General features: G+C 37.2%; 1 protein-coding gene across 3 annotated transcripts; it reads left to right on the plus strand.

The window, feature by feature from the left end:
• The first annotated feature begins 415 nt into the window (after window positions 1–415).
• LOC122046893 (E3 ubiquitin-protein ligase At1g63170-like) lies at window positions 416–16833 on the plus strand. Of its 3 annotated transcripts, none has more exons than XM_042607835.1 (5): window positions 416–779; window positions 1255–2089; window positions 3667–3792; window positions 3865–4141; window positions 16430–16833. In XM_042607835.1, the coding sequence occupies exons 2-5, from the start codon at window positions 1506–1508 to the stop codon at window positions 16664–16666; spliced, it is 1224 nt and encodes a 407-aa protein (XP_042463769.1). In that variant the 5' UTR covers window positions 416–779; window positions 1255–1505; the 3' UTR covers window positions 16667–16833. The 3 variants fall into 3 exon arrangements, with proteins under 3 accessions (XP_042463769.1, XP_042463770.1, XP_042463771.1); XM_042607836.1 differs by having other exon boundaries at window positions 416–677; XM_042607837.1 differs by having other exon boundaries at window positions 417–779; window positions 16433–16833.
• Window positions 16834–24680: the final 7847 nt, after the last annotated feature.

Raw genomic sequence — 24680 nt, forward strand, 5'->3', positions numbered from 1 at the left:
ATACATATAATATACCCCGTGAATATTTAAAATTTTTAATTTGAAATACTATAACTCAAGAGGGAAATCTGAATTCTAAAAGAAAAATCTTATTGACTCAAATTCGTTATAACCTAACTTCTAAATTCTAAAATTTTAAATCTTTAATATATATAATATATTTCAAAATAATAAAATTACTAAAAGAATCGAGGTGCCCGAATTCAGTCCGGACAATTCCACATATGAATATTCATAACATATTATATATATATATATATATATATATATATATATATATATATATATATATATATATATATATATATATATATTTGTTCAGCAATTAACCTCTATTTGATATCTAATTAATTAATTAATTAATTAATTATTTTAAGCCCCACAAAACTCAAATGTTAAGCCATTCCTCGGATAGTTAGCTGGACTCCATCGTCAGATTGCTACACGCATTCGGTTGTCCCCCGGAAAAGATGTCCACGTGACTAAGAGCCGCCCACTGTCGGTGAGTCTTCGATGGAGGGGAAGGGGCAAGAACTGAAAAACTTGCATTGGTAAGGGCAGAAATCTTGAAGTGACAATTCTTTTCAATTTTTGGCTTCTGGCGGAGGAGCATCACCCTCGCCCTTGCCCTCTCCCTCGCCCTTGCCCTCTCCCTCGCCCCTGCTTTCATGGTGGTGGTGAGCTTCTCTTTTCATTTCCCCCCCTACGTTTGTTGCTGTAATTGGGTCATTTCCACAGACGCTGAAGAGCCAACTCCTGTCTAATTCTCTACGTTTGAGGTATTTTACTCTCCTAGAATCTTTGGCCTCGTGGTGAAGAGTAGTGATGGAATTGCTGCCGGTGGCCTTTGCTGATTAGATTTCAGTACTTCCACCGTCGGCAGACCATTGCAGTCTTCAGCCTTTACCTATCTGCAAAAAAGGAAAACAATTCATTGGTACCACTCAAGTTTTTGATTGAGCTTGTTCATCACCGAAGAAATTTGCATTCAACATTGTTGAATTCATAGCACGGTTACAGATTCAAATTGTCATCCTTGGCTTTTACTTCATATTTACAGTGTCATTCCACAATCATCTGTCTTTTGTTTGTGCGAGAATTATAAGCTTTGTTTTGTTCATGATGAGATATATTTGCTTACATTTCTCTTGCTGGTATCTCTTCAACAGTTTGAGTAGGGAAGGTCACTCAATGCAATTTCTTGTTGGTTTAGTTATCAAAGTATGAAGCTAACTGTTTTCCCTTCCAAAATAGGAACGTGTCAGTTGTTTATAGCTGCTGCGAAGGATGACCCTTTATTCATGACAACTGTTCTAGAAGTCATCATTTGCTGCAAGCTGCTTCAATAAATTAGACAGTGTGGGAAGGATGACCCTTTATTCATGACAACTATTCTGGAAGTCATCATTTGCTGCAAGCCGCTTCAATAAATTACACAGTGGAACAGATGGGGGCTTTCTTTTCTGAAATTAACTCAAGATCAAACTGATGGTTGCTATCTGCTTATGGAAAGAGAGCTTAAGAAAGAATGTCACATTGTACACATGTCTTGGGGTAATGTTGCATCCTCATCAACTTATGATGATGATGACTCTGACAACTCAGATGGATTCCATTCTGATGATGAGCTTTCAACAAGGACACAAACACCCTTCACATCTAATTCTGTTAATTCTTCTGTAGCTGGAGCTGGTGGTAGTTATGCTCGTAGTCCCCGTAGAAGCCTTCTAAATTCTGGTTTCTGGATTTTGTTTCAGCTTGTTCTCAACATGGGCCAAATCATTGCAGCTATAACTGTTCTCTCTTTATCGGGACATGAGCATCCACAATCTCCATTATTTGCATGGCTGATTGGATATGCTATTGGTTGCTCTGCTACTCTCCCTCATCTTTGTTGGCACTTTATTTATCATAACAATCATTCTTCACAACAAGAATCAGAACTTCACCAGCAGAACTCATCTTCTATCAACATTCCTGAGTCTATTTCATACATGACCATGTCTTTTCCACAGGCTATAGAAGATCATGGGCAGAGTTTTGCTGCTGTCTTTCAGTTTAGACAAAACTTGGCTGTTGTTGGCACAAGGTAGCGTGCTATGTAGAAATAAAAGGATTGTTTTTCCTCATTTCATTATCGTCTATTTTCTGTCATGATCTCGCCATAGCTTAATAAATGCTTCTTAGTGTGTGCATAAATATCAGTTGTATTCATGAGTGCATTGCCAAAATTTATGACTTGATATGAACTATAGAGTACCATCCATGGAAGAAAATTCATAGTAGTTAAACCAGTCCTACGAGTGACTGGAATGCAAACCACCCGTTTTCAAGTGGTGACTCATGACTGAAAATGCTGAAGATAGGTTTATCTGGTGTTGTTTCCTTTTAATCCATTCAGAATATGATTAGTTTCTAGAAAGCCTGTGGTTTCAGAATTTTAAAATGCCTCACATTTAATGTTAGACCTTGGTCATTCTATGCTATCGAGCTGATGCAATCATACGATCATTAGACAAGCTTCGCACAAATTTCTTAAAAGGATAATGAGAAAAGTAGTAGGCACAGTTGAGTTTCAAGATCACTTTTTATACTCATTTGGTTTTCTGGAAATTGAATTTTGATTAATGTGCTAGCCTTATGGGGCCAGTACAAGGAAAATCTCACAAGGCAGTCTGCATTGGGAAGTTAGGGAGATGATGATCCATGGGGTTTATAATTAAATTTTTGACAAACAGCAAGGCTTACTTAGTTTGGAGTAGGTTACATTATACTTACCTTAAAAGAAAATGCACAGTGGTAGGGCCTCTCATCTTCTATTTTTGAGGTTCGCCATCATTATCACATCTTGCCGTATCTTCCCAACTTATTCAGCATTTAGATTATGCATTTAAGTCTTTGTACTGATTAGATTGGTCATTGAAATAGATGTGAGATTATTATGAATAGTTTTTGCATTTCATACTCAAGAATAAAGTTAAGACAAACCTTTTGAGGTTACTTCGTTTTATTCAAAACAGAATATATATGAACCCAATTTGTTTCAACTTCATTCAGATATTATTTACAGATGAAACCATTGTGTTGAGTGCAAGGAAGCTTCGGCAATACCTATTTGATAGAGACAAAGGTCTTGATTTCACTTTGTTGAATTATTATTATTATTATTTTTAAAACTTAGTTTGGGATAAGGATCCTTTTTCCTGTCCTCATATAGTCTACATGGCTTCTTAAAAGTTATTTTGTATAGCGCATCTATGACAACTAGTAGCATAGAGCAATGCCTATTTCTTGTACTTTGCAAAGTGAAATATATTGAAACAAACACTTTTTGAAGTATATTGGCATGTTATATTGAAAAGCTCTGAATGATGGAGTCAATGAATCTACTATTTTCTCTCCATTTCGATATGCTTTTATTGTTTTTGAGATTTGTAACCAACCATGAACCTTTTCTGTGCTAGCTATCATAGAAATAAGTTCAATATTTATAACATTGGATCTTATACCAAGGAATGTACTTGTGGTTCTACACTAACCTTACCATTTGATAATATTATTGTTTTTTCATCGAATGGGATATTGAGAATTCCCAGTAATATTTAAGGATACCATATGCTTATAACCAATTAAACATTTTTTCCATGAATTCTTCTTTTGTCACAGGTTTAATACATTTATTGACCATTTCAAGATGGGTGTGGATTGCTTCTTTGCTGTATGGTTTGTTGTCGGTAACGTGTGGATTTTTAGTGAGAACTCCTCTGAATACAGTGCTCCCAATTTGTACAGGTAGATATATGTTTCTAATTCTTATTAGATATGCTTATGCAGGTTCATCTGAAGTATTTCTTTTGACTCTAGGTTATGTATAGTATTCCTTGCACTTAGCTGTATTGGCTATGCTATCCCATTTGTCCGGTTCACGACTCTCTGCTGTGTTTTTCCATGTATAATATCTGTTTTGGGCATTAGAGATGATTGGTATCCAACAAGGGGGGCAACATCTGATGTCATTAATTCACTTCCAACCTTCAAGTTCAAGTCAAAGAGAAGAACAGATACTCGCAATCCAGAATATCTATGTCAGGGTGGGATTTTGAGTCCTGCTGCTGATGAGCGGATAACTTCTACAGATGATGTGAGTCATTCGTTTCCTCACAAATGTGATGCCTTTTATGCTACCCAACTACAGATTGTTTCTGGCATTTTAAGTTATTACTTGTGCATATTTCTCTAAATAATGTGGTTCCTAAGGGAAAGAAAGTTTGCTGCTAATATGGTGGGTGACTTGTCCAACACCTTTTTCCTTTTTATACCCCTGTCAAAGCTTGGGATTTTTTTTTTTACTTTTTTACTTTTTTACTTTTTTACTTTTTTACTTAGGTGAACTAGGATTAGCTTGGGCCATTGTTTCCTTTTACATCTATGTGTCATGCCAAAAAATTTCTCAATTAATGAAAAATCTTTATATATATAACATATTAGATTTTCTAGTAAGACATTTTGTATTTGTTTATAGTACAAAAATGGAAGTGGAGGCAATGGTAAAGTTATTGCCATGTGATCTTGAGGTTACGAGTTTGAGTCGCGAAAACAACCTCTTGCAAAAGTACAAGGTAAGTCAATGTGGTCCAACCCTTCCCCTAGCATTGGCGGGAGCTTCGTGCATGGGGCTGCCTTTTATAGTATAAAATTGAAACAAAATCAAATTGATTGATCTCTAGCTTAAGTACAATTAATCAGATAGCTAGATAGCTATATTGGGACATTAATGTGTATTACCTATGACTTAAGCACAATCAATCACTATAATGTAGTGTAAGCAATGAAATTGACTCTACTTTAACTTTAGTGGTGTTTTCATAAGAAATTAGGAGTTGGTTTGGCTTAATGTTAACTATCTGAATTAGAAAGTTGTGCCTCTTAATGGACCTAAGGAGAGAATTAGATTATTTATGTACAAGGTTGTGTTGTGCTTGATCTCATCAAATTCAATGACACGAGAGAGTACTTATTATTAGAATCACCAACTTTAAACAAATGTAGACACTCAAGGTTTAAAATTTCGTGTTGTGCAGCTCGAAACGGGCAAAATTTGTCATTTTGCCCGCCGCCCAACACTGGCACCACATGTCGTCGTGGGTTGTGGTCGCGAAGGCTACTGCGAGGATCGCGGTGCCTCCGTGGAGGATCCGCAACCTCACGGAGCCTCGCGCGACACCCTTGTGAGCACGCTAAGGTGGTCGTGGGGGCACTGTGATCCTCTTGTTTTATATAATTTTTAAAAATATTTTTATTTTTTTAATATTTAGATTAAATTTTGTATTTTTAGTTAATATATTTTATATTTAAAAATTATTGAAACCATATCGACATGACATGATACAGTACCAAAACCATATCATTTTAGTCCAGGACTGAAATTCAGATACAACTCGAAATTTGAAACTATGATTCACATACCCATAAATTGGGAAATATCTTTACCGTTAAAATAACATATATGAAAATTGTAATATTGACTTTTTAAATCATGCTTTAGCCAAAGCATACACCCAATATATGGTAAGAGAAATACTTTGTCATTGGATAAAAAGAAATTTTAATGGGTTGAGTGATGATAGCAACTCAATGAGTCCACTGTCTTATGGAGTAGAAATTTTAATGTCATTGGCACAAGGTAATTAAACCCCACTACCTACTGTTGTGGCCACTGTGTTATTTTAATCAAACCAATGCCACCAGAAACCTCCATAATACCTTGCCACATTACTGATCATGGCAGTGTAACATCAACCCAGAGACAAGAGGCAACCTAAATGATGTCAGGCCTAGGGCATGTGGCAATACGTGCCAGTGTGAAAACAAATCTCAAATCCTGTAAATACACCTTTGAGGGCAAAAATGGAAAAGCATTGCCTTGAATAGTGGCAGTCGAGAGAATGGGTGAAAGGGAGAAGCTCCATTGTGAATAATCCCAACTTTGTAGCCTACATCAATTCCCACCTTAGTGGCCCACGTCAATTGCCTACCTCACAGTCCATCTCGATAGACTCTCCATCTTAGCCCTTCACTTATTTGCTGTCCTTTTCTCTCATTTTAGCTTGGCAACTTGATTGATTTCTTCGAGCGTGACCTTACAGAACACTTGCTTTGATTATGTAATTGGATGACTATAGAAGACTTGCTTTAACTATGTCATTAAATAGTCTATATTATTTAAGTGTCTCAACTTTAATAGATGATTGCTAGGGAGGGGGCACGTAGGGTAGGAATCCCAATGGGGAGCGTTTGAGTTTAAGGTCACATTGGTTCCCTTAGGGAACCCATTGAGTGACACCTTAGTTTAATGGGGAGTAAACCCAACCTCCATAATCCCTCAAAGTTTAATAGGGGAATGGATCCAACCTCCATAATCCCACAGCTACAGATGTGGATTTTTGACTTTGGTCTGATGGCCTCAAAAGAGTTTATAACCATCAGCTATGATAAGTTGGGAGTTGATGAACTTCACTTTGCCTTGTGATTGACATGTTGGAAAGAGAATTTTAAACTGTAGAGATAGTGCTCTAGAGAACTCGGTGAATTATGAATTGGAGGAGGAGTTAGAAGTCCCCAAGGGGTTGAAGTTCTCTCCGAAGGGGAGGGTTAGATGACCTTATGAAGTAACGCACTGGGGGAAAGCTAAACCAAAGCATTAGAGCAAGAGTTGAATGAACACCATTTGTTTGGAACATCCAAGAAGAGCCGGTACCAAATATTTTTGAGGTCCTGAACATGGACATATATGATGGAAGAATTGACCCTTTTGAACATGTGGATGCTTATAGGATCCCTATATAGAATGGCAAATGTGTTTAGTTTTTTGACTATGTTATAGGGAGTGGTCTATAAGGGGTTCACGTGCTTGCCTATGGGACAAATTGCCAACTTCAATGAATTGAATTGAAGGTTCAAAGCCTACTTCATTGGTAATTGGTGAATATTCCAAAGGGTTGACAACTTGATGTCACTGAAACAAGGCAGTGATGAATCACTAACAAGATTCATTAGGAGATTCATTTATGTAGCTCGATAAATAGATTTAAATTTTGAGGTGCTAATGATGACCTTAAAATTTTCCTTACATCATCCCTATTCCTTCACTCACTATATTAGAGTTAATCATGTGACTGCTAAAATGTTAGAAAAGGTTGGATGATATACTACAACAGATGTTATAGTGAAGTCCAAGAATATAAAGGCGTGATCTCAGAAACTCAAGGAACCTCGAAACATTAGAAAGGCCCCTTGACATAGAAAGAACCTAAGGTGTCTAGCTAACCACCAATTATTAAAAATCTTTGAAGGAAATCAAAGACAAGAGATTAGTATGTTTATGGTTTCCTTAAGCACAGGAAAGAGGAGTTGTAGAGAAGTTAGTTTGACTTGCTTCTCCTTAAGCACAACACCTGAATAATGGGAACTTACTTTCTCAAATGAATACTACAAATCAGTCAGGTGGAGGATCATTAAGATACACTTGTGGTTAGGTTCCATACTTCTAACTACTTAGTGAAAAGAATACTTGTGGACACTAACAACTCAGCCAAAGTGCTTTGCTATGATATGTTTGTGAAGATGACTTACACTAAAATAGATATTGATAGAGAGAGTGCAAGCCTTACCAACTTCATTAGAAATGCTAACAAGCACTAGGGTTAATCGCCCTGTGAGTAATCATAGGTGAGGAAGCTTACTTTCGAACCAATTAAGTGTAGCTCCTAATAGTTTATTTACCTTCAACTTACAATGTGATTTTGGGCAGGTTGCCCCTTCGAAAATTAAAGGCTATGATCTCTATATATCTGTATATATCACATTTTGATGAAGTTTTTGACTCCCCGAGGGTCAGGTCTTGTAGAAGGGAGTGAATAGATGAAAATCTGAAATTTAAAAAATAATTTGAGTGCAAAGTTTAAATATACGAGTTAAATTATGTATTAGAATAATAAATATAATAGAGTAATACTAACAAAAGGGTTGAAGGGGAGCCTTGATGCAATGGTAAAGTTGTTGCCATGACTTGAAGGTCATGGGTTCGAGTCTCGAAAACAAACTCCTGTAGGCTGCATACAATAGATCCCCTTTTTAATGCTAACAAAATGGTTAAATGTGGTTTGGAACCCATAGGTCCCCGTCCATGGCTTATTGATTCATAAGGTGAGTCACGTTTCAAAAATCCCATTATCTTTGATTTTTACTAGAGACAAAGAAACCTTGCATAATTTTTTTTTATAATAAAGAAAAAACAAAGAAAAGCTTATATGACAAAAATCAGAGCTTAAAGGGAAGACTTTAAGCCCAAAGAAGAAGAGAGGTTAAATAAATAATAAAGACAAAAGTTAACTCAACTTTTCCAGTCGATTGAATTCATTTTAGTTACTCAACTGTAAACACACCTTTCCATTTGCGAACAAAATGTCTAGTCATCTATGCAGTTGACTGAATTTAACATTTAATAATTATCAATAATGATCTAAAAACACCTCTTTATTAGTTTATTTCATGCCTAGATAAAACTCTAACCCAAAGCCAAAATTAGAATTCACTCGTAATTTCTCACATCTCATATGTTGAGAAACCTTATCTTTAAATCTTCTTCCATCGACTAGGAGTCTCGCCTTAGGGACTTAATCCACTTTCTATGAGGCCTCGCCTGGGTCTTCTTTTGTCAAGAGGCCTCAAATTTGAGACTTCCTCATTTGCTAAGAGGCTTTTGCACTTTGGCCTCCATCTTCTGGGGTTTTCTCGTCGACACTTACCTTGTTTGAGCAACTTATCATCTCTTATTGGTTTTCTCCATAATCAAATATCTAGTCAACCTTAACTTATATCTAATCTAGACTCTTGTCTGCCAACTCTAATTGAACTTCTTCATCTATCTCGGGCTAACCTTTATCTATTTAGACTGTATATGTCAAGTTTTCTGCACTTGCAAAATACAAAGTTAACCTAAATTAATCCCTTTGCTAAACACATCAAAATCAAAACCGCTTAGTCATACTCAACTAGTTGAGGCATGATTGCAAGAACTATATCCTTTTTAACATTTGGCGATCTATTTAAATTAATATAACAACAACCAAGCCTTATCCCACTAGGCGGGGTCGGCTATATGGATTTGTCTACGCCAATGTGAAAGGTTTTAGCTTAAACTTTACATTCTCTCAATCTTTGACATATATAAAAAATGATTAAAGATATAAAAAGAAGTTTAAACTTGCTATATCACAAAATGTATGATATTGATGAGAGCCTCTTGAAGGATCGTAATGATGTGCTAGAGGGTGGTGAATAACACTCGTTACTTTTCTCGCTTGTTCGTTCTTGTTTGTTAGAGTTACTCTATGCAATGGAATACTAAAATAAAAACAACAATAAGAAAGAACAAAAATGACACGGAGGATTTACTTGGTTTCCACCCCTAAGGTGCTACTCCAAGGCCTATGTACTCAACGTGAATCCACTATTCGTTCTCCTTTTCAGAAACCTTCTACCTTAAACCTCCTAAAAGTTCAACCAATTACAAGCACGAGTAAGATAAAATAATGCACATATATAATATAATACAAACAAAGAGTTTTGATGCGGTTCAGAAGTCCTAAGTGTCGCGACACTTCTCCTAGCGCTTCCTTAGTCACACAAACAAAATGTTGAAGACCTTTTTCAAGCACAATGCAGGAGGATTGAATGAGAATTGAGTTTTGAATCTTGATCCTTCGTCTCCCTTTTATAGTCGGATCTCCCTTCTCCGGGCGACCTAAAAATCTTTTTCGGTTGACCAAACCTTGGTTAAACCTCATCTGAAGATCGAGCCTTGCGACTTCTATGTTATCAGGTTTTTCGGTTGGATTATTTATCGGTCTCTATTGGAACTTTCGGTCATCAAACAAGCCCTGAATCCAAGTATGATCATCCAGACCTATCTGATTGACTAGACCGTTCTTCTGGTAGACCAAACTTTCCAGTCTTGCTTCTAGCTCTAGCTTCGTGCAAGACAAGCATACAATCACATACAAACAACCGAGCCTTAGTGCACCTGACCTACTAGCTTACTTACCTCTTGCTTAGACTTTACTCTTCTATTAGTTGTCACTATTTAGAGTTCACTTTCCTAGGGTTTGTCCTTTGCTAAGCATTTGATCACCCTTGACTTGCCTGGACTTTTCCCTTGCCAAGCATCCGACACCCTTAACCTGCACTTCCCTATGCCAGACATCCGGTCAATCTTAACCTGCCTGGTCTTTTCTCTTGTCAAGTATCCGATCACCTTTGACCTGCTTCGACTTTCCTTTTGCCAGTCATTCGGTCAACCTTGACTTGGCTGAACTTCTCATTTGCCTAGGTCTTTATTCCTGTCATGACTTCTCACCAAACTACTAAGCATCCGATCAACCTTGACCTGCTTGTATTTTTCACCATCTTACTTCTAAACATGTGATCAACCTTGACTTGTTTGGATCCACCCTTAGTGAATCTTGACCCGACATAATATATTATCAAATATCGAAACCCAATACATCTAACTTATTAGAAATCAATTGTTAATTTACCTTGAGGGGATGCAAGTTATCCCTCCCCTAATTTTGTGCTTCTTTCCATACAAATAGTTTTTTTATACCAACAATATTCTAGAAATGAAAAATATTCAGATTTGGCAGGTCTGAAATATGGTTCAGCTGAAAATCAGCTTAAAAAGCCCTTTTTATGAACTTTCAACTAAATTCAATGCATAGTGCCACTCAACTCATTGTTATCTCAGTTTCTTAGAAAAATGATACTAAAGTGTTTAAAATCTAATGGTGTCTTCCATTTATTTTAGTATCAAGTATTTAAAAATATGCTGCAATGTTCCCACTTGAAGGGTCCTTTAGATTTTCTATAAAAGTGGAATTTTCTAACATTTTAAAGAATATTTAAAAACTAGTTTCACAACAATGCAATTTAAAAAATGATTAACAACAACAATAATCAAGCCTTATCCCACTAGGTGGGGTCGGTTAAAAAAATGATTAATGATTAACCACAACAAAATTTGGAAAATGTGTCAACTAAGAGTAGTTACCATCCAACATTAAAACATAGGTAAATATTATGTATGAATCCATTAAATGATCAAGCTAATGCTAGGTTATTTCCTAGGAGGAATGCATTGCCAAGAGTCGCTGTATCTCAATCAAAACTTGGATATTGGATATGAACAAACATTATATGAATACTAATTATCTTAGATTTAAAACATAGAACATAAGAATACTTATCGGTAAAGCAATGCAGGTGGTAAATACGATAATTAGGAGAAGAATTAATATTATGTTTACAAGAGACAAAATGGGTAGAGGTGAAGACAAAGATGATAGAAAAGTTAGGATTTAAGTTATGGTACGTAGGAAAGAGTTCAATGAGAAATTGAATAGGTATTGCTGTATAGTTCATTAAAGGATTAAATGACAAAGTGGTAGGAGTAATTTATAACTTTCAAGATAGTGGCGGTGAAAGAAACTGTTAATGTAGTTAACATATTGCACCTCAAGTAAAATTAGATAAAAATATCAAACATAGGTTTTGGGAAGATCTAGATGAGATAATATAAAAATTTTGACAAACAAGATGATTTTAATATGAGGAGTTCTAAATGAATATATATGAGTAAGGAGTGAGGAATATAATAGAGTGCATGGGGCTATGGTTTTGGAATAAGAAATAAGAAGGAAAAACTATGTTGAATTTCACAGCATATTAACTTATAATAACTAATAAGTTTTTCAAGAAGAACACTTAATTATGTTTAAAAGTGAGAATAATAAGTCACAAATTAACTTCCTTATGGCTAGAAAGAAGTACAAATTTTTTTTTTAAAGATTGTAAGGTCATCCCTACAGAAAATTTAACCATCTAATATAGGTTAGTGAGCTTAGATATGCACTTTAAGTATAATATTAAAAAAAAAGGACAACCTGGTGCACGAAGCTCCCGCTATGCGGGGTCCCGGGGAAGGATCCATTGTACGCAGCCTTACCCTTCTTTTTGCAAGAGGCTGTTTCTAGGATTCGAACCCGTGACCTTTTGGTCACAAAACAACAACTTTACCGTTGCGCCAAGACTCCCCTTCCACTTTAAGTATAGTATTACTAGAAGAAAAATATGTATAGCTCCTATGATCAAGTGGTGAAATTAATCAATGGAAAGCGAAGTATCTTTAAGAGGGTAGGAGAACCACTGTTAGGAGAAATACATGACGACTTGAGTACGACATGGGATAAGATGACGTTATATTTGAAAACAGTGGTTGAGAGTATACTTGATAAGTCAAGAGGACGGACACCTTCAAATAAAAAATCTTAGTAGTGGAATGAGAAAGTTCAAGAGAAAATAAAAGGAAAAAAAAAACCTATAGGTTACTAAACACTTGTAAAAACAATTTTTTTTTTAAAAGTATGTAGTAGCTAAGAAAGAGGTTAAGAAAATAGTGAGTGAAGCTAAAAATAAAACTTCTAAATACTTGTATTGATATAAAGAGGAAAGAGACATTTATAGGATATTTAAAATGAGAGAGGGGAAAACAAGGAATCTTACCCAAATAAACTATGTTAGAGATGAATTTAATACTTTTTTATGAAGGTTTATGTGACCAATGTAGTTTAGGGAATTTAAGTAGATTAGAAGAGTATAGAAATTTAAATTTTTATTAGAAAATATAAATGTATTAAATGGGATGAAAAATGGAAAAGCGGTTGGACTGAATGATATTCCAATAGAGGTATCAACGTGCTTAGAAAGTAGGGTATTGAATGACATATGAAGTTATTCAACCTAATATTGAAAACGAAAAAAAAAGTCTAAATAAGGTAAGTACTTTAGACTTCCGTATAAAAATAAAGAAGATGTATAAAATTGTGCAAATTATATGGGTATTAAGCTAATGAGTCATACCATGAAACTTTGAGAAAGAGTGATTAAAAAAAGATTAAAGAAGGAGGCCAAAGTGATCGAAAATTAATTTACATTCATTCCTTGAAGGTCGACGATAGAAGATATATATATTTTTTATATAATTGATTAAAAAGTATTAGTAAAAGAAACAAGATTTATATATGATATTTATTGACTTAGAAAAAGTTTATGATAAAGTCCTGAGAGAAATTATGTGGATTAAAGATATGTTTGTTAATGTAACAACAAGAATGAAAACTCCAAGCAGATTAATCGAAGATTTTCTATAAAAATAAGGTTAGATTAAGGATTTACTATAGTGAATGTTGTTTGTAGAAGGCCTTATTTTGATTGATGGGATATGTGAAAGAGTAAATGTTAAGCTTGACTTTTGCTTGAGATATTAGAACTTAAAGGTTTTAGGTTTTGTAGAGAAAAATATAATGTATAGAATTTAGGTTTAGTGGTAGTAGACATAGTAAAATCATTATTAAGATAAGAGATGACGAGCTAACTCGTCACTGAAAATTTTAAATATGTAAGAACTTTTTTGCAAAAAAAAAGGGAGGGGTTGATAGAGATGTTTTACATGTGACACAAGTAGGATGGTTGAAATGGAGGAGAATGCTATATGTTCTTTGTGATCATAAGGTATTTCTAAAGTTTAAAGTTTTACATAATAGCAGTTAGACCTGCTATTATATATGGAGATGAATATTGGATTATGAGACGAGGACATGAGCAGATGAGAGTCACAAAGATAAAGATGAAGATATTAAGCTGGATGTGTGGATATATGAAGATGAATAAGATAAGAATAAAGAATATTAGAGAGAAAGTCAGGGTTGCACCTATTGAGAGAAAACTTCAAGAAATGCGTTTAAGATGGTATGTGTATGTACTTAAGCGACCAATAACTGTTCCAATTAAACGATGTGAGATCATAAGAAATACACATTAATCGAGGAAAAGAGACATCAAAGAAGACTTGTTTAGTAATGATAAAATATGATAAAATTTATTTAAATATAGATGAGAATATGATAAGAGATTGAACCTAATGATATAAAAGGATTCATATAATCTATTCCATTTATTGGAATAAAAGCTTAGTTATTGTGAACTAAGAATGGACTAACTATTAATCAACAATTTAAATTCCGTGCTCGGTCGGTACGAGCGGAATTTACTGTTCTGCTTGTCGACTAGCATCGTGAGGATGCAACGGCCTTGCAAGGTCGCAAAGGGTGTCGCGACCCTTGCGACTACCTTCGTGATTTTATTTTATTTTATTTTTTATTTTAGAGGTTGAAATTTTTATTTTTGAATAGGCATTTATTTTTCCCTATTAATTTCCCATTTTTTTTCTTTTATCCCTTATTTTTTTTGAATTATTCTTTTCCCTTCTTTATCCATCATGAGATATATAGAGAGAAAAATCCCATTATCTCTACTATAACTAGGAGTTAATTGATATTATTAATCTAAGTCATGGCTTATTGATTCATAAGGTGAGTCATGTTTCAAAAATCCCATTATCTTTGCTTTTTTACTAGAGACAAAGAAACCTTGCGTAATTTTTCTTTTATAATAAAGATAAAAACAAAGAAAATATGAAAAAAACTAGAGCTTAAAGGGAAGATCTTAAGCCCAAAGGAGAAGAGAGTATAAATAAATAATAAAGACAAAAGTTAACTCAACTTTTCCGGTCGACTGAATTCATTTTTAGTTACTCGATTCTAAACACACCTTTCCATTTGCGAGCAAAATGTCTTAAATCATCTATGCAGTTGATTGAATTTAACATTTAATAATTATCAATAACGATCTAAAAACACCTCTTTATTAATTAATTTCATGCCTAGATAAAACTCTAACCAAAATCCAAAATAGAATTCACTCATAATTTCTGACATCTCATATGTTGAGAGACCTTATCTTTAAATCTTCTTCCATCTACTAGGAGTCTTGCCTTAGGGACTTGATCCACTTGCTAAGAGGCCTCTCTTGGGGTCTTCTTTTGCCAAGAGGGCTCAAATTTGGGACTTCCTCATTTGTTTAAGAGGCTTTTCAAGTTTGGCCTCCAGCTTCTGGGTTTTTCTCATCGACACTTACCTGGTTCAAGCAACCTATCACTCTTATTGGTTTTAACTTACATCTTTCTAGACTCCTTGTCTGCCAACTCTAGTTGAACTTCTTCATCTATCTCTGGCCAACCTTTATCTATTTAGACTTTATATGTCAAGTTTTCTGCACTTGCAAAATACAAAGTTAACCTAAATCAATCCCTTTGCTAAACACATCAAAATCAGAACCACTTAGTCATACTCGACTAGCTGAGGCATGTTTGCAAGAACTATATCCTTTTTTAACATTTGGCGATCCATTTAAATTAATATAATAACCAAGCCTTATCCCACTAGGTGGGGTGACTATATGGATTCTTCTACACCAATGTGGAAGGTTTTAACTTAAACTTTACATTCTCTCCTTATTTGACATATATAAAAAATGATTAAAGATATAAAAAGAATTTTAAACATGCTATATCACAAAATGTAAGATATTGATGAAAGCCTCTTGACGGATCGGAAAGATGCGCTAGAGGGTGGTGAATATCACTCGTTAGTTTTCTGCTTGTTCGTTTTTGTTCTGACATTACCGAGCATCATGTTGCTACAAAATTTAGTGTTATTTCCTCATCTATAATTAGTATTGCAAAGTAGACCCACCCTCTGCTTGACTGGGATCAAGAAATGAACCATCCTGTTACCCAATGGGCCTGAGGCATAATGAATACTGATATGAAAAATTAGAGATGTAATTTTTCAGTTTTGGCTACAACTTTTCAATTTTGAAGTTGTTTTCAAGATTAGACAGTGTGTTTATTTGAGATAAGATTGAAATTCAATTTGTAAGTGAGTTGGGTCGTATTTGTTTCAGTTGGGTTTAATGTTAATCATGATTCAATGGTCAGTTAATCTGGTTGTTTGACATGATCTGGCTTTTGGCTACAATCCTGTTTCGGTGGGTTCTATATCAAACTCTGAGCCTTAGATTTTATGCCGAAACCAGAAGTTGTGATTGAAAGTGCTTTGGAAAACTCCATTAATGTTTGTTGATTTGAAGAGTTGTGTATAGCATTACTTAAAGCGGGCGCATGAGTTTTCATTTAGTTTTTGATCACTTGCTGCTTGTCATGGATCTAGCTGCAGTAAACACATTCTTGTGTGACATGACAGCCAATTTGTGAACCACACCAAGGATTTGATCAAAACCCACTTCTGGCCAAATAATAGTAATCTGTCTACAATAAGAATAATTATTTAATGTTTCGTTACTTTAATTTCTTGCATTATTCATTTACTTGGGCCATATTGCTTTAAAATCTTAAAAACCATGCTTACAGTCTTGTCACTAGTGTTATTTAGTTGGTGATGAATTACTTCATCAGGATTGTTGCATTTGCTTGGCGAAGTACACGAGCAATGACGAGCTTCGGGAACTCCCTTGTTCTCACTTCTTTCACAAGGAATGTGTAGATAAATGGCTGAAGATCAATGCCCTCTGTCCTCTTTGCAAATCAGAGGTTGGTGACACTTCGAGCTCACTTTTAGCTTGTATACGTCGTCTCTGCAGCTTCAGGAGACTTGCAAGTGGTGTAAGCTCTGCAAGAGTAGCAGTGTAGGCAAGAAATCCTTCTAATGCAGCAGCTTCAAGCTATTGGTTTTAGTGGAACTATTCTTGGTATTGATACATGTACATATGATCCTACGAGCTGGCTGCTTTTTTTTTAACTTCTCTTGCTGTCTTGTTGCTTCAATGTTATTGATTAAGTGATGCCTTTTGAGTCAATTGTGATTCTTTATTCTCTAGGTGACCTTACTACCTCTGTACCTCATGGACTATCCTAGAATCATAAGACATTAACCAAAGACTACCCAAATCCTCTAGGTCTCCATACAACCATTCAAGATGATTTCTAACAACTCTATCTAAACACTTGATATCATTTTTATACAATCAATCAAACCATCCCCAAAATACAACGTTGTAAGTGCAACATATTGCTTACATTTCCTTCGGTCTTCATTCAAGCATGATGACCATCTTTGAGTTCTAAGCCACTTCGGTTCCACACTCAATCCATGATGTTTGTCATCCGAGCTTCATCTCAATTAAGACCATCTACCCTTGCACTTGAGTTTAATCTACTAGATCTAATCTACTTGGTTTCAAGTCCAATATTCTTGGATGATTTTATGGTAAGTATGGAATTACTTATGAATTCCGGAAGTTGACTGTTGAAATTTTTAGAAACCAGTTTACGATTGAATTGGAGCTTTGGGAAAGGAAATAAAACCATCAGGTTTATTGTTTTTATCCTCGCCCCATGGTATATAGCTATTCCTGGCCGTTTGGAATACTTGGGTAAGGGAAGAATGCTTCAAGGGATGATCCGCCTTAAAGGCATGTGCAATGACTAGGGATGTAAATGAATTAAACGGGTTGCGAGTTATTCGGAGCTCGATTCGGTAAAAAGCTCGTTCGAGTTCGTTCGTTTATCTTATCGAGCCGAGCTCGAGCTCGATTTCGAGCTCGACAGTTTTATCGAGCTGAGCTCGAGCTTAAGGATATTCGGTTCGTGAGCTCGCGAACATGTTTGTTTATAGGCTCGCGAGCCAAAAAAACGAGTCTTAAAACGAGCCTTAAACCGAGCCAAAAAATGAACTCCAAAACGAGTAAAAAAAATGAGCTTTAAAACGAGCCTTAAAATTAAAATGAGCCTTAAAATGAGCTTTAAAATGAGTCAAAAAACGAGTTCTAAAACGAGTCAAAAACGAGCTATAAATGAGCCCGAGCTCGCTTTGTTGGTGCAACATCCCTCAGGTCAAGGTTGACCTGGTTGACCAAGCTGAGTCTTGGTTTGAGTTTAGATGTTTGACAATAAGAAATTGATTGAAGCTAGGCAGATGGAAAACCCTAGTGAGTGAAACTAGGTGAAAGTCCTGGTGAGTGAAGCCAGGCAAGGGAAAATCCAGATGGATCAAGGATGATCAGACATCTGATGGAAGTCCAAGTAGGTCAAAGGGAGTGACCAGATACTTGGCATGAATAGAAAAGTCCAAGTGGGTCAAAGGGATTGACCAGACACTTGGTGGGAAGTCCTAGCAGGTCAAAGGAGTGACCAGATGCTAGGCATGGTGTACCAACAGGTCAAGGTTGACCGGGTGTTGGTTTGGTAGGCTTGGGACTTGGTTTTGGGCAAAAACCAAGTACTGGATCGATCAGTGGATCGATCCAAGCCTTTCCTAGCGAACAGAGAGTCTCTGGATCGATCCAGATGTCCCAATCGATCGGTGGATCGATTGGGACGTGGCTGCTTCGCGCGATCGATCCATGGATCGATCCGCGCTCTGAGGAGCGCGCCGGATCGATCCGTGGATCGATCCAAAGCCTCCCCGATCGATTGGGAACATTCGAATCGATCGGGATCCGACCGTTGGCGTCGATAAAGGCCGCAGGCGCACGATTCCTTCGGTATCGCTTCTCCGATTCACTCCAGATCTCTCGCCAACTCCTCCACAGCGCTCTTGAAGCTAAGATCGCCAGTTCTTGAAGGATCTTGGAGGTTTTCCAAGTCAAGAGGCGGATCAACAACAAGAAGAGAAGTTAGGGTTAGGGTTTTTACTGCACATCTTGTAAGCTTTTGCTTATCTTGTATTTCCCTTTCTTCTTCTTGTATTGAGAGTGTTGTAAGGCTTCTCCGCCTTTGGTAGTTACCATAAAGGAGTGTTATTCATAGTGGAGGGTGTGTGCGTGGTGTGGATCCTTGGATTAGTCACCTCCTTTGGAGGTGGATACCAAGTAAAATCCTAGTGTTAGCGTTGAGTGTTTTGTTTCTGTATTTTCCGCTGCATATTCTTGAAGAAACAAACAACGCCAAGCAACGTCGAGCAACGAGCGAACGCGACGAGCTATTCACCCCTCTAGCTACTTTTGGTCCTAACAAGTGGTATCAGAGCAAGGCCGCTCTTCACCGGAATCATCACCGAAAGGGTTAAGCATAACAAGAATAGCTAGAGGGTGAAGAAGTTGAAGCAAATTCATCAAAAGTCAAAGATTTCAAGAAGCTCAACTTCAAGATGCAATTCCAAGATGGACTTGGATTTGACACAAGGGTGGCTCCACCGTACACTTCCACGAGCTTCGATTTTTGGAAATCAAGAATCGAAAACTTTCTTATGATGGAGATAGAGCAATGGTTTGCTCTAATGGAAGGATTTGAAGCTCCAACAAACTCGAAGGGCAAGCTTCTCAAGAAAAGCAAATGGAGCTCGGAGCAAGTCCGAAGGTGCGATGCAAATGACAAAGTGACCAAGCTTTTGGTCAATTTATTGCCAAGCACCATCCTTTGCAAAATTGGAGAATTTGAAGATGCAAAGGAATTATGGAGCAAATTGGCCAAGCTTCATGAAGAGATCCCCTCCACTGTACAAGAGCAAGAAGTATCCAGAGAGGGTGACTCTTTGGAGCAAGACCAAGAGGAGGACTCCGAGGTTGAGAGATGCTCAACCTCCGAAGAAGAGGAAATCCAAGAAGCTTCATCCTCAAGGGAATGCAACGAAGGGAACAAGGAGGGAGCATACTCCTTGTTTCATATTCAAGATGATGAAGCCTCCACCTCTAGGATTGAGGGGGAGCAATCCTTGGTGACGCCGGATCAAGAAGAAGGAGAAGCTTCTACATCCGGGTCAAGAGACAAAGAGGAGGAAGAAGATTCTACCTCCACAAGTCAAGAAAAATCAAATGGAGGAGAATCAAGGTCCGATCAAGAGGAAGCTTCTACCTCCGGATCCAAAGGAAAAGATGCCACCCCTACAAGCAAAGGTATAAATATTTCAATTAATAATAAAAATCATATTATATGCTTTGAGTGTAGGGAACATGGGCACTACAAGAGCAAGTGCCCTAAATTGGCCAAGAAGAAGGGCCAAGTGGCACAAAAGGGCAAGGTGAAGTCCAAGGAGATCATCCCCAACACAAAGAAGAGCAAGGAGCATATTATATGCTTTTCTTGCAATCAAAAGGGGCATTACCGAAGTCAATGCCCCAAGGGGAAGAAGGTGGTCAAGGCTCAAGGAGGCACTAGTCAAGGGGGAGCCTCCAAGGTAAAGAAGAAGGTATCTTTTATTGAGCCTACCCCTTTACATTATGGTAAAAAGCATGATAGTTCTAATTTTTATCATTTTAATGCAATCTACCATAAGAATAGGAAGCATGAGGGCTTTAAGGAAAAGCATGTGGCCCTACATGCCAAAACTACCCAACCTAAGGTTAGGAAGGTAGATGGACACTTGAGCAAGAACACTAAGGATAATAGATACAAGCCCAAAAACAAAAATGCTCATGGGTGTAATGAAAAATCAAAATCTAAGGATTTAATGATAGAAAATCAAGTCTTGAGATCAAGACTTGATAAAATGGAAAAGACCCTAAAAAGGATGGAAAATATCCTAAAAGGGCAAAATGAGCATAACCTAGATTTAGGGGTACAAAAGCCATCCAATGGCCATAGAGGTTTGGGATACAAACCTAAAGCTAAAAGGGATGTGCCTAGTTATCATAGGGTTCCATATAGCTATGGAACAAACCCTAAGTCTAGAGGTCAAGTCAAAGATACAAGGGAAGATATCCCTAGAAGTCTCTTTGCAACCAAAGTGACTAAGACTTCTAAGAAGTCTAAGAAAGTCACTAACAAGGTCACAAGGGAGGCTATCCCTAGAGTTGACCTAGAAAATGTGACCAAGGCTTCTAAGAAGCCCAACAAGGTCACTAGGAAGGTATCTAGGGAAGTTATCCCTAGTGAGTACCTAGAGCATCCAAGGAGCACCAATAGGTGTTGGGTTCCTAGGAGCATTTTCTCTACTCCATAAATGAGTTAGAGAGTGTCAACTCCGATTAGAAGGGTAGTTAACCCAACTTTGAGGAAATTGACACTCAAGGAGCATTTTCAAGGTTTTGTTAACCTTTGAAAATGGAATGGAAGTATTATTTACTCCTTGAAAGAGTAAAATGTGCCTAATGGTGGAAGAATTGATTTTAATCTTAAATGGCACATATTGGGAAATTCATAAGAACTACCAAGTTGGGATTTTGGTATGTTCTTAGGAAATTTAAGGCAATCCGGGCCTTAATTTAAAAGTGCTACTTTTGTGAAAAATGAAATATGCCAACATTTGAGGATATGCTTAATTTTGACTGGCATAAATTAATCAAGGGAATTAGAAATGCCAATTTAGGCTTTGGCATTTTTCTTGAAGCACTTTAGGGCAATCTAGGTTTAAGTTGTAAGTTTAGCTAAGGTTTTAAGGATACTTAGATAGTTAATCTAGGTATATTTTATTTATGCTAAATCTTGCCATGATTGTTTGCCCATCATATGCCATGACATCATGTTTATTTTTGCATTCATGTTTTATTATGAAAAATCCAAAAATACCATGTCATGACATTCATACATCATGTAGTTACAGGATATTTTCTTTTGAAAATTATTTCTATTTTGATGTATGCCATAACATTATCATGCATTAGTTTAATTCCTTGTAATTAAGGACAAATGGCATTTTAGCAACACTTATTAACAAGTGACATCCTAGGTGGATGTCTAATACCTTTAAAATGCCTAGATAGATATGCATGATCCCTAGATTAGGGCAAAACCAAAATCTACATCTCACAAAGACTATAAGGTGACTTGTATGTGGTTTAATGCACATTAGATACAAGTGAGATGTTAGGATGATGAACAAAGCTCAAGATGTTGATTTAGTGCATTCTTTTGAGTTTTTAGGTTCATCAAAACACATAGTTATGTGTTTTCCCATCATTGGGAAAGCTAATGTACAAGTCATGTGCATTATGCCCAAGGAATATGATGAGATATTGGTTTTAAAAATGTTTTAAAAATGCTTTTGGAAAACCATGGTGAAGGCTATCTTTTGATAGTAATCACCATTAAATAGTTAGACACAAACTTGAAGAAAACGCTAAAGTTTTTGCAAGATTTCAAGTTTGTGTCAATCTTTGAAAATATGATGTATTTTCATAGAAAACTATTTTTCCATGATTAAGTATGCCCTAAATAATGTCTACACGAAATTTCATGATTTTTGGATTTTTGTAGAATTTTCTAAGGGTTTCTGAAGTTGACTGAAATGGAATTTCAGCAACTATCAGAGCTCCGATCGATCCATGGATCGATTGAGTGCTGAATCGATCCGTGGATCGATTCAAAAGGCCAAAAGCTCGCTGGATCGATCGATCGATCGATCGGTAGTCTGAATCGATCGGTGGATCGATTCGTAAAGGTTCAATCGATTGGAACCCAACTCAATCGATCCAAGTTGCTGATTTTGGGTGGGAAGGCGATTTCAGCATCTTTGAACCTCTTTGAGTCTAGGTAACCATTCCAAACCCCTAAAATACATGTGTATACATACAAAGGGTGTTTTCATGTGAAAACAAGGATGGATTGGTTAAGGAAGGCTTCATTGAAGTTTAGGTTAAGGTTTGTTTCAAATTTTGAGTATTTGAACCTCAAAACTTCTAAATTTGGGTTTCCTGAAGGTTTAGGGATTCCAAGTCATTGTTGGTGAAATGACAGAAGTTACCACCATGTCTTTAGGGGGAGGGACTCTTTAAAGACATGAAAAATTATTTTTAATGAACCTTGGAAGGTGGTTAACCTTCTTTAAAGAAAATGCTCATGTATGAGCTTTTGAACTTGAAATGGGGAGTGGATATCCTCATTATTTCAAGTGGGAACTCAAGTGGTTAGAAAATGCTCAAGGTTGGGTATTTGTCTACATTGAGGGAGAAGTTAAGGATAAATGAAGGGTATGAGACCTTCATTATCGTGTTGATCACAACGAGTGATGTTGTGAACAACGATGAGCAACTCTTCAGGGGGAGAGTCGTCAACAAATGGATTTGTTGATGTGTACCCAAAATTGGGGCATGGGTTGATGTGTGCCCAAAGATGGGTTGATGTGTGCCAATAGGGGGAGAATGAAAGGACCTGTGCATGGGTGTAAGTTAGGCTTTCATTACCTAGAGGGAGTGTGCCCTCTTAGGGGGAGAATGAAGAGCTTAATTTATGTGTTCATTATCTAGTGGCATGAAGATTAAGGCTATAGGATTAGCCTAACTTACATGTGGTATTGTAAGTGTTATTGTGGTATTGTCAAACATCAAAAAGGGGGAGATTGTTGGTGCAACATCCCTCAGGTCAAGGTTGACCTGGTTGACCAAGCTGAGTCTTGGTTTGAGTTTAGATGTTTGACAATAAGAAATTGATTGAAGCTAGGCAGATGGAAAACCCTAGTGAGTGAAACTAGGTGAAAGTCCTGGTGAGTGAAGCCAGGCAAGGGAAAATCCAGATGGATCAAGGATGATCAGACATCTGATGGAAGTCCAAGTAGGTCAAAGGGAGTGACCAGATACTTGGCATGAATAGAAAAGTCCAAGTGGGTCAAAGGGATTGACCAGACACTTGGTGGGAAGTCCTAGCAGGTCAAAGGAGTGACCAGATGCTAGGCATGGTGTACCAACAGGTCAAGGTTGACCGGGTGTTGGTTTGGTAGGCTTAGGACTTGGTTTTGGGCAAAAACCAAGTACTGGATCGATCAGTGGATCGATCCAAGCCTTTCCTAGCGAACAGAGAGCCTCTGGATCGATCCGTGGATCGATCCAGATGTCCCAATCGATCAGTGGATCGATTGGGACGCGGCTGCTTCGCGCGATAAGCGCTGGATCGATCCATGGATCGATCCAGGCGTTTTTCCCAGAGCACAGAGGCGCTCTGGATCGATCCGTGGATCGATCCAAAGCCTCCCCGATCGATTGGGAACATTCGAATCGATCGGGATCCGACCGTTGGCGTCGATAAAGGCCGCAGGCGCACGATTCCTTCGGTATCGTTTCTCTGATTCACTCCAGATCTCTCACCAGCTCCTCCACAGCGCTCTTGAAGCTAAGATCGCCAGTTCTTGAAGGATCTTGGAGGTTTTCCAAGTCAAGAGGCGGATCAACAACAAGAAGAGAAGTTAGGGTTAGGGTTTTTACTGCACATCTTGTAAGCTTTTGCTTATCTTGTATTTCCCTTTCTTCTTCTTGTATTGAGAGTGTTGTAAGGCTTCTCCGCCTTTGGTAGTTACCATAAAGGAGTGTTATTCATAGTGGAGGGTGTGTGCGTGGTGTGGATCCTTGGATTAGTCACCTCCTTTGGAGGTGGATACCAAGTAAAATCCTAGTGTTAGCGTTGAGTGTTTTGTTTCTGTATTTTCCGCTGCATATTCTTGAAGAAACAAACAACGCCAAGCAACGTCGAGCAACGAGCGAACGCGACGAGCTATTCACCCCCCTCTAGCTACTTTTGGTCCTAACACGCTTAACGAGTTAGGCTCGTTAACTTTGATAATAGAGCAAATAACGAGTTGAGCTCGAACTGTTCGCGAGCTTGATAATTCTAAAACGAGCCGAGCTCGAGCCTTGTAATAAAAGCTCAATTCGAGCTTGAGCCTGAATATAACTTAAACGAGCCAAGCTCGAGCCTAATACTGTTTGGCTCGGTTCAACTTGTTTACATCCCTAGCAATGACTCAAGAAGAAGAGAGTGTTGAAGCAAAAGGGGAGGA

Source organism: Zingiber officinale, chromosome 2B (genome assembly GCF_018446385.1).
Source record: "Zingiber officinale cultivar Zhangliang chromosome 2B, Zo_v1.1, whole genome shotgun sequence".
Taxonomy (NCBI): Eukaryota; Viridiplantae; Streptophyta; class Magnoliopsida; order Zingiberales; family Zingiberaceae; genus Zingiber; species Zingiber officinale.